The sequence below is a fragment of the Dendrobium catenatum genome, unplaced genomic scaffold (genome assembly GCF_001605985.2).
Source record: "Dendrobium catenatum unplaced genomic scaffold, ASM160598v2 fragScaff_scaffold_1539, whole genome shotgun sequence".
NCBI lineage: Eukaryota > Viridiplantae > Streptophyta > Magnoliopsida > Asparagales > Orchidaceae > Dendrobium > Dendrobium catenatum.
The window spans coordinates 127,439-144,370 of record NW_021320001.1 but is presented as its reverse complement, the minus strand read 5'-3'; the positions used below and the strand labels follow the sequence as shown (position 1 = coordinate 144,370).

Below are 16,932 nucleotides of genomic sequence, written 5' to 3'. Positions count from 1 at the left end.
TATCCTGGAGCACAAAGAAGCAAGCAAGTACTGCATTGTCATCTTCAGAAGCTGAATATATTGCAGCTTCATCGGCAGCATGTCAAGCAATTTGGATGAGAAGAATATTAGAAGACTTTCATCAACCTCAATTAAAGGCGACAGACATATTTTGTGATAATAAATCCACAATTTCTATGACGAAGAATCCGGTGTTTCATGGTAGATCGAAGCACATAGAGCTCCGACATCATTTTGTAAGAGAAGTTGTGGCTAAAGGAACTATTGCAATCAAGTATTGTTCAACTGAAGATCAAGTTGCTGATGGATTCACAAAAGCTCTCAATTTTCAAAAATTTGAGAGATTTCGATCAAATCTTGGTGTAGGAATTTTGCATTAAGGGGTTGTGTTTGAATTAATGCAAAATTAGTTTATTTTATTAAATCCAAACGGTGCTAGTGAACCGTTGCTTGCTATGTCGGTTTGCTTATTTCAGTTTTCTTTAAAAGTATTGTTTCGTGTGTGTAAACGGTGAAGAAAAAAAAAACTGTCACTTTTATTACCTTAAGCATTTTAAGCCATTTTCTCTGTTTTCCTCTGTTAAAAACAAAGTTTTTCTTTGTTTTTTACTTCTCCGATTCTCCATTCTCTCCAACAGATTGGACACCAAAGGACCGTGCGTACGCGCTCTACATTCGAATACCAGTCAGAATGAAATGATGAAGGAGCAGGTTTGGAACCTTCCCGCTGGAAGTGTAAGACTTGACTCTGAAGTACTGTAAACCACAAGTTGGCCTGCAACGCTATCAAGCACAGGGGATGATAAGAAATCAGTCGCTCTCAACCCTACATGGCCATAAAAATGCATCCTAGCTTTCTTCGAACCTTCCTGCTGGAAGAATCGACTCCGAAGAAAATGCACGGGTCGCCCTGCAATGTTATAAAGCAGATGGGATGGTAAGAAAAGACTCGCTCATCCTCTCCCCCCACCATACGGCCACGAAAATGCACCCAAGCTGCCTCTCAGCCATGAGAGCGGGCGACATGGACCGCCTCTATGAACTGCTCCAGGATGACCCAACACGATTCTACGACATGATCATTATGGAAACAACCTACACCACATTGCCGCAAGCCTCAGCAACGACTGGCTCATCACTTAGTGGTTAAATCACCCTGAATTGGACTGGCCTCCTGCTGCTCCAGAACTTAGAAGGTGACACAATCCTCCACTGCGCCGCCCGTGCAGGGCAGGACCACATCCTTTCCTTGCTTATATCAATCACCGCGTTGGAGGGCTATGATAGGAGCGTTGAACCAGCGTGGGGATAGCGCTCTGCATGAAGCTGCACGCGGCGGCCATGCTAACGCAGTCTGGCAGCTTGTGTTAAGCAACTTGACACGTCAGACCCAGATTGTACTTTCTTGGCTTTACTTGTACAAAACTCTATATATTGAGTTCCCACGGTTGTACCAGATAATAAGATTAATTTCCATTCTTTCTCATTTCTCTGTTTCCACGTCTTCTACTCTCTCTATGTTTTCTCCTCTCAAGAATTCCATTATGGTATCAGAGCTCTGAAGCTTCACAGTGTTCGTCTTCCTTTCTCGACGCCATGGCTGAAGAAGACTGCTGTTTCTCGCAAGACATCAAATTTCTCCGGGAAAGAAACTGAGTTGATCATTCCATCTCATCTCAAGTTTTTAATTTCAAATATCAAGAATCTTGTCCTTACCCATCTCACATTGGAGAACTACGCAATTTGGAGGCTACAACTCTATCAACATTTCTCCGCAAATGGGTACAGCGAACATCTCACTGGACTTGTTATCTGCCCACCGGATTCCACAACCACCGATCATGCTCGCTGGAGACTCATTGATCGAAATCTTGTTTCTGCGATCTTGTCTACAATCTCGGCGTCAATACTTCCGTATGTTCTCACCCTCAACACAGCCCGAGACGTTGGCTCACCCTTGAACGCCGGCTTCAACCGACTAGCCGCTCGCGGGTGATACAGCTGAAGAACGAACTTCATCAAATTAAGATGAAGGATCAGACTATGCAACAATATCTTGATCAAATCAAGATAATCGTCGATAATATCGCAACAGTCAGATCTACCGTGGACACCGAAGACTCCTCTATATACTCAATGGGCTGCCCGCCACTTACAACCCCTTCAAAACCGCCATAGAACATCTCTACAGCCTATCAGTCTCGACGACCTTTATTCTTTACTTTGTAGTGAAGAAATAAACCTTCACCACCAAATTAGTCAAGAACTTCAACAATCGGAAACTACTGCTCTTCTCTCCAATCGCAACACCGACTACTACTCCAAGAATCAAAAGCTCCGTGGAAAACCATCATTCCAATGTCAACAACCCTCCATAGACACTCCAACCTCATCAAGAACTCAAAAAAAATCGCCCCAATGTCAAATCTATGGGAAAATGGGTCACTTGGCACTCAACTATTGGCACCGGTGTAATCTCACCAATGCCTTGTAGCAGCTGGAAATAATATGGCCTCGAAGATTAACAGAGACGGAGAGTCGCCGATTTATCTAGCAGCGGAGAGAGGCTCAGTGGAGGCAGTGCAATTGTTGCTTGCATGCGCGGTGGTGGATTATGGAGGACCTCGAGGGCAAAATGCTCTTCATGCTGCCGTCTGTCGAAGCTACGATAACCGACATGAAATTTCCATTTCTATAAAAGATCATTACCTTTGTCAGTTAAATTTTTTTAAGAATATTTGTAGGATCAATTTAGTAGGATAAATTTATAAAAATAAATAAACTGTAGTGTATGTTGTGGTAGCTAACTGTTGTAAGGTCTTTAGATATTGCGAAGATGTTACTCGACAAAATGCCTGAACTAAACCTAAAAAAAGATAACTCCCTAAGCGCCCCCATTCACTATGCGGCTTCTCTTGGAGACACTACAGGAAAACCCGTTAATACCGGCGGACAAAATCCACTGGAAAACATAGATAATCCGACGGAACCATAAGTTTCCGTCGGACTTTTCAGCGGAAATTCATACGCCTGTTTCGGTCGCGTCGATAAATTATTTCCGGCGCAAAATTTGCGTCGGAAATTTTTCCGGCGCGTGATCCGACGCATTACCGGCGAAAAAACGGATCATTTTCGACGTTGAAAAACGTCTTAATTCCGGCGCCATTTCCGCCGGTAATTATCGTCGCATTATGCGCCGGCCATTACCGGCGGATATGACGCCGCAAAGTGCATGTAGGAAACCCACGAACTCTCTGCGACGCAAAGTATACGCCGGTAATTAACGGCGGACTATGCGCCGGTACTTACGCCGGTAGTTTCCGTCCGAACAAAGGCGCCGGAACACACGATATGATTCGTTGTATCGTCGGACTTCCGGCGCAAAATCTCTTGGACAACCATGGCCTCTTAGCCGTACACATCGCAGCAAGCAAGGACTACACCAATGTTATCGAGGAGATACTCCACCATTGCCCAGATGCCACTGAGCTCATTGATATTGAAGGCAGCAATTTTCTTCATGTTGCCATAAAGAAGAGAGAGACAACATTGGTGAAACTAGTCCTTATTAGGTGATTTTATTTTCATTGTGATTGTTTGCACAACATTATTAGGATCTTTGGTTTACATTGATGGTCTTCTCATGATCCATAGAATCTAAAGGTGACATCAATGAACTATAAGGAATCATCTTGACGGAGGAATTGAAAATTCAAGAAGGGCCAGCCGACCGGTTTTTCTCTAGCCCAACGAACAATCTCCTCAGGTACTGATGTGGGGAGAATCACCAAAGAAGCATGATGGAGAAGAAGAAGAAGAGCTAAACAGCTCTTGAAGATCAAAAACAGTGAAAACTGTTTCAAATTCCAAAAATATTCATTCATGCCTTTCTTCTACCTATTCTGATGTGGGGAAAATCACCAAAGAAGCATGATGGAGAAGAAGAAGAAGAGCTAAACAGCTCTTGAAGATCAAAAACAGTGAAAACTGTTTCAAATTCCAAAAATATTCATTCATGCCTTTCTTCTACCTATAGCAACTATTTATAACAATATAATAGAAATGCCTAGAACTCTCTAGAAAAAGGTACTAAATTAGATAAGCTATTCCTAAGGTCCTCTTTAACTAAGATGCACCGCATCATTCACCCCATGCATCTGAAAAATCCGACTCAGTCGGATGGAACTTAGAGTTAATTCTTTGTTGCTTATCCGTCGGGATGGTCCATCAGCACTGATCTTGTCATTGCAATCCTCTGCTTCTATTCTCCAGAGAGTTGCACACCTTTTTCACCAACAGGCGTCTAGCATCCGAAAGCTCACTAACAAAACCATGAACATTTGCTGCCCGTGCAGCATCTATAACTTCTTCCTTAGTTGTGATGCATTTTGCATATGTTACTCCATAAAGTCCTGCTCCAAAATATATAAAAACATATTCCCTCGTCTTCCTCTCCACTGTGTTTGGATCAGGATAATAGAACACCTTTATCATATTGCTCATCACTATTGGAAATGTTGGACCTATGAACCCAGAGAAGATTGAACCAACAGTTCCCAAGATGGCATAAGGCCATTCAGGGGCATTTAATTTTAGAAGTTTGAAGAAATAGCTATCAGGAGTTGGATATTTGTGATCATTGTCTGCATTAGAAACCATCTCTATACGGCCATCAGCTCCGCTGCTGTACTGATAGCTCAAGTTCCTCAGGCTTCTAGAGCGCAGAGTGAGAGACTTTGCAGAGAGATAATGGCTCAGGCGTAATGAGCGGGATCTACGAGGGATGGAACATGAGGTCGTGCGGGGGAGATATGAGCGTGGGAAGTCACAGTCGCTTATGGAGAGGGATCAGGAAATCCAAGCAGCACTCCTGTTGGCTGGCCTCAACAGCTTCAAGGAGAGGCTACTCGTGAGAATGAGTGGAAGATGTCGGCTGTTGGTTGGAATGGAGAGGGACGCTGATGCGATTGGTATTCTGCGAGCAGAGACAATCGAACACGCGGATTGCATTCGGGTAGAATGGGGTCTAAGCGCGTGGGAGCGGACGGAGAACGAAAGATTAGCGGGCGTAATTAGGAAGACGGGCATGCGGAACGGAGCGGATGCCTGCTGCCGCGAGTATCTTTCGGGCATACTGGACAAGCAATGGCACATATTCGGATCGAGGAGTCGACTGCGAGGAACGCGACCAAGGTCGCGGATGGGGAAATTTTGTGAGGGGATCTCCGATGGTATGGTTGCCATCGGAGAGCGATTCGCTGGTATGATTGCCAGACAATGGAATCGCTGGTATGGTTGCCAGACGATGGAATCGCTGGTATGGTTGCCAGCGGGATGTGTAGATTCGCCGGTATGGTTGCCGGCTGGTGGAGGCTTCGAACGTCGTCGACAACCTAGCTTCATACATGGCCTTTCCCAAGCATCCAAAACCCCGATCGACGTCAAGGGTTGATGTAGCAGCAGCCCAGGGCCCTGATCGACGTCAAGGGTCATACCTCGCTCTGATACCATCTGATGTGGGGAAAATCACCAAAGAAGCATGATGGAGAAGAAGAAAAAGAGCTAAACAGCTCTTGAAGATCAAAAACAGTGAAAACTGTTTCAAATTCCAAAAATATTCATTCATGCCTTTCTTCTACCTATAGCAACTATTTATAACAATATAATAGAAATGCCTAGAACTCTCTAGAAAAAGGTACTAAATTAGATAAGCTATTCCTAAGGTCCTCTTTAACTAAGATGCACCGCATCAGGTACCTTATCTATAAACTGTACAATAATAAATTAGTATTATGCAACCAGGGTCATATACCCATGTTCATATATAATAAAATGAAAATGCTTAGCTTATTTGCTTGGGCCTATTAGAGATCTCCATGCCCTTAAGGATCATGGGCATCACAACAGGGCGAGCAAGCTCAACAATGCCCTTGATAAAACTCAGTAGCTTCATGCTTTATTCTATGTTGCACCATACATCAAAAAGAAGCTTGCAGATTTGAACCTGCAAAAGAAAAAAAAAAAGTAATGAGTTGTTGAATGTCTTGATACTTGTCCTTCATGCTTGTGGCTTCTTTGATTAATGGATCAAATTCTCACCTCCATCATGTATGAGGCTTGGTTGAAGTCAAACAATATAAATCTTGGTATCTCTTCTATGAGTGTTTGATCTCTTTTGTATTTATTTATGACACATCTATTGACCTCATTATTTGAGGTCAATTTCTCCAATTCAATCTTTAGCGCATAGGTTTTTGTAGCCTAGTGTAGACATTACTCTTCTAGGACTTCTCTTAGGAGGATGCCTAATAATGTAGCATCGACTTAACTCGATAACTCGACCTAAGTCAAATCAAGTCAACCCAATTGGTATTTAACTCAAATCGAGTATGATTTAAAGGACAATAGCCCCGATTAGCCCGAATTGACTCAACCCGAGCCATTTAAAATCGAATCAAAACTAATCAAATTAAATATTTTAATTCGAACCAAAATTCACTAAGTTAACACTCTAACCCTATTAAAACCAGCTCTAAATTCTTCATTGATAAATAAAATGTTAAAATCATTTAAATAAAATTCAAATAAATATATATCTTTAATCAATAAATTCTAATAGAATAAATTTACGAAAAATAAATAAATATATATCTTCTTCCCCTTGAAGGCAGGTAACCTCTTCCCCCTTCCTTCCCTGCTTCTTCTTATTCCTTTTCTCTTCTTTTATATATCTTTACTTGGACTAATTGAAGAATAGAGGAAGAAGAAAATATGGAAAGAACTTTATTAAGTGTTCTAATGTGTAGAGGATGGGTTTACCTTTAGTTAGATACCCTCTTAATAAAGTTCTTTTCTAGGAAATTAAGCTGTGTGGTATGATAGCATAATTTCAAATGGGTTATTTTGTGTCATCTCTCATGTATTATATGCTAGGTGTTTGACTAAATGCCTCAAAGGGGCTAATTTCCTAATCTTTTTCTTTGTCTTCGCTTTCATCTATACAAAGCTTCAGTGTCAAATGGATAAGTGTGCACACACATACATACGCACTTATGTGATTATTTCCTTTCTTAGTGCTATTTCGATATTGTTGGCTCTTATTCTACCTTAGCAATGAAGCATCAAGGATGACATGATACTCTTCTAGCAAGTCACTTGTAGTGTTACTAAATTTTCATCTATGGCTAATTGATGTCATGTTACCACAAATGGTTATCGAGATACTTTGTTTGCTAGATGTTTGATTTGTAGCCAACATGTGTAATGAATTGGAATGCGAGATGAAAGCGATATTAAGTCTCTCTCGTTAATGCATGTGTTAGGTTGAAATGATAGATATGAACAACTTGAAATACCTTTTCCTTTTGTAATATATTTTCATGAGTAATCACTTGGCATGTTTTATATCTCAAATTTGTAGGTATGTATGGATTTAATATAGAGATGTTGGGTTTATGTTTGATAATTGTTCCATCAATGAAAGAGCGCATAAATAAGGTTATGCTTAGAGGTATTCTTGTCAAAAGGGGTTTGAAGAATTTTGTATTTGTGCTCCAATATTTTCTATTAATTAATGTTTACGAACTTGTTGTAGGTTTTATTTTGCTAAGCCTGGATGAATCTGAGCTTTATTCAATGTGAGTTAAAGAAATAAACGAGCACAAAAATTTTAGAACTTTCATTTACATACATACACTTGTAGTTACTTGACGCATCTCACTAAGATTAGAAAGCCTTCATATGCTTTATGTTTCATTTGAGAATTCAAGTTGAGTTGATGTAAGTTTTGCATGCCTTGTGTTGGGTGGCTTTCTTTGGGTCTAAAAGGAAGAAATGTGGTGAGCATTGTGTTAAAAAGTGTTCATGTTGCTTTACGTTAGAAGACTCTATGATTGCAGCAAAACACTAAAAAATTCAGTCCATGACTCGCAAGTCGGGTTGAGCTCATTTATAGTGGGACGAGCTTGAGCTCAAGCTCGCCTGTCGAGCTCGAGTTCGAGCTCGCTTTCCGACTGACGAGCCGGGCTCGATAAGGCCTAAACTTGACTCGACTCGACTCGTTTACACCCCTAGTGGAGAGAGAGAGAGAGAGATCTTTGTAAATTAATTTTGAGAATGGTTAACTTTTATGATTTGAGATTTTATTTAGAATATTTAGGTCAATTAAATTAATTTCTTATGATTGAGATTTTAGTTTAGTGGCAGCATTTATGATTATAAAGTTATTATTAAAACAGGTCATTGATGATGAGAAAACAGTGGAGAGGAAAATGACATGCACCCAAGCATTGAAAACAGTCGCTCTCAACCCTACATGGCCATGAAAATGGAAGAGTTGACTCCAAGGTACTGTAAACCACAGGTTGGCCTGCAACGCTATCAAGCACAGGTGATGGTTAGAAAACAGTCGCTCTCAACCCTACATGGCCATGAAAATGCATCGATCCTAGCTTTCTTCGAACCTTCCCGCTGGAAGACTCGACTCTGAACGGGTTGCCCTGAAATGCTATAAAGCAGATGGGATGGTAAAAAAAAAAAGTCGCTTATCCGCTCACCCCCCATATGGCCACGAAAATGCACCCAAGCTGCCTCAGGGCCCTTAGAGGGGGCAACATGGCCCGCCTCCGTGCGCTGCTCCAGGATGACCCAACTCGATTCTACGGCATCACCGTTAAAGGAAACAGCATACTCCACATCTCCGCAAGCCTCGGCAACATCTGGCCCATCATCGAGGCGTGCAATCTCCCTGAATTGGACCTCCTACAGCACCAGAACTTAAAAGGCGACACGATCCTCCACTGCGCTGCCCGTGCACGCCATGACCAGATCCTATCATTGCTGATCGATCATGGAGCAGGATTGCAAATGACGGGAGTGTTGAACCAACGCGAGGATAGCGCTTTGCACGAAGCTGCACGAGGCGGCCATGCCAAAGTTGTCCGCCAACTTTTAGCTGTTGGAGAGAATATGACGTGCATGGTTAACGGAGATGGAGAGTCTCCGCTTTATCTAGCAGCGGTGAGAGGCTCAGTGGAGATTGTGGAAATGTTGCTTGGATGTGCGGAGGTGGATTATAGAGGACCTCGAGGGCAAACTGCTCTGCATGCTGCCGTCTGCCGAAGCTATGGTAACCGCCACGAATTTCCCATTTCTATAAAAGATCAACATCTTTTTAGCAATATTTGTATTTTGTAGGATTAAATTGCTATTATAAATTTATAAAAATACCTACAACTATAACACCTATAACGGAGAAATTTTCCTGAAACTCAATGACTAGTATGGCGAAGCTTATTTTTTATTCTTTATTTTTATGTTTTTTTTTATTTAAAAAGAAAAATAGTTAATCACATTTATTCTTTTATGTTTTTTTATTCTTTAATTTTATGTATTGCCCTACAAAATTCGCCGGAGATACTCATAGTCACATAATCACCAAGACTATTACATAGAAATCCCTTAAAGAACATAGAATCTCTCACTTTGAGTTATGTTTTTATAGCTTCGTTCAACTCCCCTTTTTTGTTAGGAGTTTATATAGTAACTATGAAATAATTATGATGTGATGCGAAATGTCAGGACTTCTATGGTTATTTTTTTAAATCAAAATTTTGACCATTTATATTATACTACTAATATAAATCTGTACAAGAAGCTCTCCACAAATTTTGTTTTGTTTTTTTTTTCCACCTGTAACGGAGAATTTGACTTGAAAGATGAAGACTTAAATTTAGATCGATCTAAACAAACATACTTCAAGTATAAACTAATTATAAAAAGATTTTAAGGTTTTCAGATATTGCGGAGATGTCCAAGCAAAACTAAAACGAAAAAGAATATTTATCTTTTTTTGCATGTTGTGGTAGCTAATTTTTGTAAGGTCGGTCTTCAGATATTACGCAGATTCTACTGGAAAGAATACCGGCACTAAACCTACAGGCGGATGCCTCCCTAAGCGCCCCCATTCACTACGCAGTTTCCCTTCGAGATGTAAAGATGGTGCGTCTTTTACTAAAAGCGAACGCTACAATAGCTCATCTCCTGGACGACAAGGGCCTCTCAGCCATCCACATAGCAGCAAGCAAGGGCTATACGAAAGTTATTTGGGAGATACTCCGCCATTGCCCTGATGCCACTGAGCTTACTGATTATGATGGAAACAATTTTCTTCATGTTGCTGCAAAGAAGGGAATGATAATAGTGGTGAGACAAGTTCTTAGAAATCCTCTACTCAGACAGAGCATAAATGAGACAGATCACGAGGGAAACACACCATTGCATTTGGCTGCAATGAACTGCCAGTGGAGAATCGTCCGCCTTTTGTTGTCAAATAACAGAGTCGATAAAAATATTATAAACTGCAAAGGTCTCACTCCCCTTGATGTAGCTTCATCAATTGATGCCTCCAAATTTGGCTTCAGGAGGGTACGTATGACTTCATATCAACAAATGAATTGAAGTAATTATTTTAAGCAAATGAAGTTGAAGCCTTTAGAAACAACTCAAACTCTTTTTAATGAAACTCTTTTAAATGTCCATTTGCAGAGGATTATGATAGAAAAATTGAACTCTGCTGGCACCAAATTTGGCCCTCACCGAATGGACATCATGATGCCTGAGGATCAAGATTATCCAGAAGAAGAGCTTGACAGACATAGAGCAATGGCAAATAACCTTGCAATAGTGGCAGTACTCATTGCTACAGTTACATTTGCAGCTGCTTTCACCTTGCCTGGAGGTTACAACAATGATGATAGTAACCACAGACAAGGCATGGCGATTCTAGCTAAGAAAGTAGCTTTCAAGGTGTTCCTTATCTCTGATACCATTGCAATGGCAAGCTCTATGTGCATAACCTTCTTGCTAATTAGTAGTAGCTCTCCAGAGCGCGACCAAAGATTGAGCGTCATCATTACTGCCCAGTTTTGCGTACAGGTTGCACTAGTAGCAATGTTGGTGGCATTTTCCATGGGCATTTATGTGGTCGTGGTTTCACAATGCAGATGGTTGGCTGATCTTATTTGTGGAATGGCTATTTGTACTCCCTTTATTATTTTGTGGTCATCTAGTTTCATAAAGGTTTACTCTCCCTTAAATAAGCAAATGATACTAGCTTAGTTTATCATAAGCTCGTTCATATTCGAGCTCAATTTTGAACTTTTATATTTGTGTTTAATCTTGGTTCATTTAAAATGACATATGTTTATATTTAGTTTAACGTTCGATTTTTTAGTGTTTATCGAGTTTTAAACGAGCAGCTCGTTTAAATTAACAAACGAGCCTTATCAAGCTATATTGAACTGAAGATTAGCTTAACAAATGAATGTTATCAAGATTACTAATAAGTATTAACATTTATATCGATCTTGTTAATAAACATATTTATCAAGCTTTCTTTAGCCCATAAACAAGCAAGCTTATCGAGCTTTCTCCAACCCATAAACGAATTGCTTGTCAAGCTCATAAATGATACTTTTAATAAAAGAGATTTTTAATGAACCCTAAAATAAAATAGTCTATCAAACATCAACAAATATGTTTTGATCATGAATAAACTCTATCTATAATGAGACTTAATCAATATTTATATATAATATTTTACAAGGTCCTTATCGAACAATTATTCAGTTTATCAAGAAGCTTTTTAGCATGTTTCTTATCGAGCATGTTCATGAGTGTCAAATGATGTTCCTGTGCCGGTCTTATGTCTCCGCATCATTCGCTCCCGCCGTGAGAAAATTGATTCCACCGGAATCAATGTTGGTTAGGCTGTCATCAGGAGGAGAGTATGAGTAGATATCTGCCACATTGAAAGTGTGAGAGGTGGTGAATTCAGCAGGCAAATCAATAATATAAGCATTATTATTGATGCGTTGCTTGACAGGAAATGGTCCAAATTTGCGTCGTCCCAATTTAGAGTAAGCTCCTGGCGATAGACGTTCCTTCTTCAAGCGTACTAGGACCAGCTCTCCTGGGTTGAAAATCTTTTCGCGGCGATGGAGATCCGCCTGTTGTTTATATTGCAGATTTGATTCCTCTAGTTTGAGCCGCACCTTGCCCAACATTTTCGTGAATTGGTCCACAAGGGTTGATGCCGCTTTGTTGGTACATTTCGGTAATACTGCAACATCAACAATAGTATTTGGAAGCTTAGTGTAAACAATGCTAAATGGAGAAGTACCCGTCGATCTATTCGGACAAGAGTTAAAGGCAAATTCGGCTTGTGCAAGAACATCATCCCAGAGTTTCGGATTGTCTTGTACTAAGCAGCGAAGCAGGTTGCCCAAAGTCCGGTTTACCACCTCCGTCTGACCATCCGTTTGCGGATGGTAGGAAGAACTGAGTTGCAGGTTGGTGTTCATACGCCTCCATAAGTCTCGCCAAAAATGACTTATGAACTTAACGTCTCTGTCGGACGTTAAAGATCTTGGAATGCCGTGCAGTCGAATAATCTCCCTGAAAAATAACTTGGCAATATTCATGGCGTCAAACGTTTTTTTACACGGTATAAAATGCGCCATTTTGGAAAAACGGTCGACAACGACCATAATAGAATCATTGCCGCGGCGAGTTTTCGGTAAGCCCAGGACGAAGTCTAAGCTTAGATCTTCCCATATGGATTCAGGTACCGGCAACGGCATATAAAGGCCCGTATTTTGGCCGCCGCCTTTATAATTTTGACAGATAGAACAGCGCTCAATGAACTTAGCAACATCTCGCCTTAAATGTGGCCAAAAAAACTTACTTTGAAGTTGTTGAATTGTATTATCCCGCCCAGCATGGGCTGCCAGTCCTCCGCCATGAACCTCTTTGATAATCTGTTGACGCCATGATGATTTAGGAATGCACATTAGATTGCCTTTGAATAAGAATCCGTGTCTTATTGAGTAGTCTGGGACTGGCTCCGCCTTAAGACATTTGTGCCAAACGTCCGAGAAGTCATCATCTTCCGGGTATAGATCCTGTAACGAACTAATGCCCACAAATTCAGTCTGTAACTGTGTGATCAGTGCTGCTCTCCGGCTCAAAGCATCGGCCACCCGATTTTGTGCCCCGCTCTTATGCTTGAGTACAAATGTGAATTTTTGTAAGAACATAAGCCACCGTGCGTGCATTCGATTTATGTCTTTTTGTGTATTGATGTATTGAAGAGCTTTGTGGTCGCTGCACAAAACAAAATCTTGGTGAAGCAAGTATGGTTCCCACTGTTTGAGAGCCCGAACCACAGCATAAAGCTCTTGTTGATAGACGGTCCAGCGCTGCCGAGGTAAACTCAGCTTTTCACTAAAAAATTCAATTGGCCTGTTATCTTGTGAGAGAACAGCGCCTATGCCAATTGTAGAGGCATCCGTTTCAACCAAGAAGGGCTTGTCAAAATTCGGCATTGCCAAAACAGGGGCCGTGGTGAGAGCAGTTTTAATTTTCTAGAAACTGTCTTGTTGTGCTTCCGTCCACACGAAACTTTTAGCTTTAAGAACATCAGTGATAGGCGCTGTAATTAGACTGAAACCTCTTATAAATCTCCTGTAAAAATTGGCCAAGCCGTGGAAACTTCGAACCTCTGTGAGTGTCGTGGGAGTTGGCCAGTCGAGGACAGCTGATATTTTTTTTGGATCGGCACATAAGCCTTCAGCAGAGATTCGGAAGCCCAAAAAGGACACTATAGATGCTGCGAATTCACATTTGGCCATGTTAAGATATAATTTATGCTTCCTGAGAGTTTCCAAAATACCTTTTAAGTGTAGCAGGTGTTCCTCTGAGGTGTTGCTGTAGACTAAGATGTCGTCGAAGTAGGCTACACAGCATCGGTTGAGGAACGGTTTGAGCACTTCATTCATCAACCTCATGAATGTGGAAGGGGCATTGCACATGCCGAAGGGCATAACTCTCCATTCATACAATCCTTCCCTAGTTTTAAATGCTGTTTTCCACTCGTCACCCGGCCTGATTCGTATATGGTGATAACCGCTGCGAAGATCGAGCTTGGAGAATACCGTTGCACCTGCCAATCGTTCCAACATCTCTTCTAAACGCGGCATCGGAAAGCGGAACTTAACGGTAATTTTGTTGATAGCCCGGCTATCAACACACATCCTCCAGGATTTATCCTTTTTCGGTACAAGTAAAGCCGGGACAGCACATGGACTCAAGCTATGCTGGATCAATTGCTTTTCCAAGAGTTCATCTACAATCTGTTACAGGGCTTTGTGCTCATTCGGACTGAGGCGGTAATGCGGTAGATTTGGTAATGTAGCTCCCGGAACCAAATCAATTTGATGCTGGATATTCCTCATTGGCGGTAATTCTTCTGGGGGCCGGTCGGTACAGACATCAGCGAACTCTTCAATCAGTAGCTTCACACCCGCAGATAAAGGTTGTGGTTTTGTATCTTCGGAAATCTCTTTTATTATCAGAGCCATGATGCTCTTAGACTCCCTCCAGGCATTGACCAAGGCGGTGGCGGACACAGCGAACAGATTGGTCTTGCCACGAGGTTCCTTCAGTTCTGAAGTCACATTGCTCGGGAGTAGACGGAGTCGTTTACCTTTCCAATCAAACGAGTAAACATTAGCCCTGCAATCATATATAGCCCCGGTATCATATTGCCATGGTCTGCCAAGGATTATATGACATACATCCATGTATAGCACATCACATAAAACATCTCCGACATAATGCTTGCCAATGGAGAAAGTAACTTTGCATAGTTCAGTTACAGCCAATTCGACTCCCTTTTTAACCCAACTGATCTTGTAGGGATTGGAACTTTTTGTAGTTTTTAATTGCAATGCCTGCACCATAGCACGGGAGACTACATTTTCTGTACAACCACTATCTATCAACAGATCACATACTTTACCAGCTACTGTGCATTTTGTCCGGAACAAGGCATTTCTCTGGGACACGCCGGGTTGTTTAGGGGCTAGAAGCAGCTTCTCAATTACACAAACCAGCGGTTCTCCCACATCAGCTTCCACATCTTCCTGAATTTCAGTTGCTTCCGGATCGGTAGAGTCTTCATCAGCTTCAGCATCCAACAGTTGTAATTGAGGACGGGAAGGACATTCATTTGACTTATGTCCTTGTTGAAAGCATCGAAAACATTTGATGTTAGAAGGCTTGGCATATGGATTTTCCTTGGCACCTGACTTGCCTCTTCCTACAGTTCGGCTGTCCAACGGCTTCTCTGAATTTACCGGCTGTCCCATAGTTCCAGTAGGCACACTTGGTTGCTTTCCAGCTTGAGGCGACGCGGCATTTGCTGCTCGTGCATTATCAGACACTGGTTCTGAACCCATGCTACCGCGACGAAACGGATGGCTCCGATTATGCCTTACTGCCTGCATTTCAACTTTCAAAGCATAATTAACTGCTTGAGACAAGGACCACACGGCATTGAGCTCGAGCTTATCCTGTATGGATTCCTTCAATCCGCCAATATAACGGGCTACGAGCTGGTTGGCTGTTTCATTCAGATTGTTCCTTGCACTGAGGCGGTAAAACTCCTCGGTATACTCATTAACCGATCGATTGCCTTGGCGACAATGTTGGTATTGTTGATACAACATTTGTTCATAATCGGTGGGCAAATAATGTCCACGTAATAGTTGCTTCATCCGCCTCCAGCTGCTAACAGGTCCGCGGCCTTCTCTTCTTCGCGTTTGAGCTACTTGTTGCCACCAAGCACTCGCCCCAGCTTTGAGTCTACAAGCGACATATTTCACTTGTTTGCTAGGTTCTATCTCCATATATTCAAAGAAGGTTTCCACAGCTCTTTCCCAATCCGAGTAATCCTCTATATGCAATTTACCGTCAAAATAGGGGATATCTAATTTTACCCGGAATTCGTTATGAGGCCTGTTATCCTCTCTGTTACGCCGCTGATTCCTCCGTCTGTGGCCATTAAAAGCACCATCCTCAGAGTCCGAGAGTCCCGATAGTCGGTATTCATCAACTTCTTCCCTTGAATCGGATGCTTCATCCATTGGTGGTTCTCGCCTGAGCCTTCTGTCGTTGTCGCCATATCGCCGGACTCCAGGGATATCCCGCAAAGGAGCTAATCGATCCAGCCGGACAGAAATCGCCCTCAGTTCTTGTCGGATTTCATTGTAGAATCTATTCAATTCGGTTTCAAGCTCTTCTGTTCGCCGCCCCAATCCGATGTGCGCCTCCCAGAGAGCTTCCAAGCTGTTGTCGCCGCCGGGAGCCACCCGCCTGCTGCTCTCGGCCATCTCGCTCTGATACCAATACTGATGTAGGATCTCACGGTAGAAGACACAAGCAAACAGGAATTAATGCAACAGTAGAAGCTTGCAAGGTATTTGCAGAGCTTGATTTGTATTAAAGCTGTAAAAACTATATCATACCTCCTTTCTCCTTCTTCCTCAGCTTAAAAGAAGAAGTATTCTAAAACAGTAAAATAACAAAAAGTATATAATATGCTGTATAACTAAAAATAGTACTAATATGAGCTCCACTACTAACGAACTAAAGCAGCCCTATGATAAGATGTCCGCCTGTACGGGTTTGTTATCCTGTGCCGGTCTTATGTCTCCGCATCACTTCTTCTCCTCGTCAAGTCGAAGAATTTTTATTAGGTCCGGACACTTGACGTAGCTCTACATTCGGACCCCAATAAAATGTCGCCACGTGCTCTTCTTCTTTACTGCGTGGCCCGACAACCTGACCCGGACCAGAACCCGGTATTGCTATGTATTAGCTGATTTGTACAGACCAGGGTATTGATAGGTTTTGCTCAGTATTGCTCGATAATGAGAAATATCATTGTGTCAAGACCAATACCTAGCAATACCGAGTAATACCCCGGTTTTGCTAGGTATTGCTCGGTATTGGTCTTGATAGAGTAGTATTTCTCGTTATTGTCAAGCAATACCTACCAATACACAAACATAGCAATACCGGGTTCCGGTC

At 41.8% G+C, this 16,932-nt stretch overlaps 1 protein-coding gene across 1 annotated transcript; it reads left to right on the top strand.

Annotated features, from left to right (window-relative positions):
* Positions 1 to 8,104: 8,104 nt before the first annotated feature.
* On the top strand, positions 8,105 to 11,215 carry LOC110099291 (serine/threonine-protein phosphatase 6 regulatory ankyrin repeat subunit C). The gene is made up of 3 exons (XM_020826389.2): positions 8,105 to 9,127; positions 9,893 to 10,425; positions 10,546 to 11,215. Exons 1-3 carry the CDS (start codon positions 8,614 to 8,616, stop codon positions 11,116 to 11,118), a joined length of 1,620 nt encoding a protein of 539 aa, XP_020682048.2. The 5' UTR covers positions 8,105 to 8,613; the 3' UTR covers positions 11,119 to 11,215.
* The last annotated feature ends 5,717 nt before the right edge of the window (positions 11,216 to 16,932 follow it).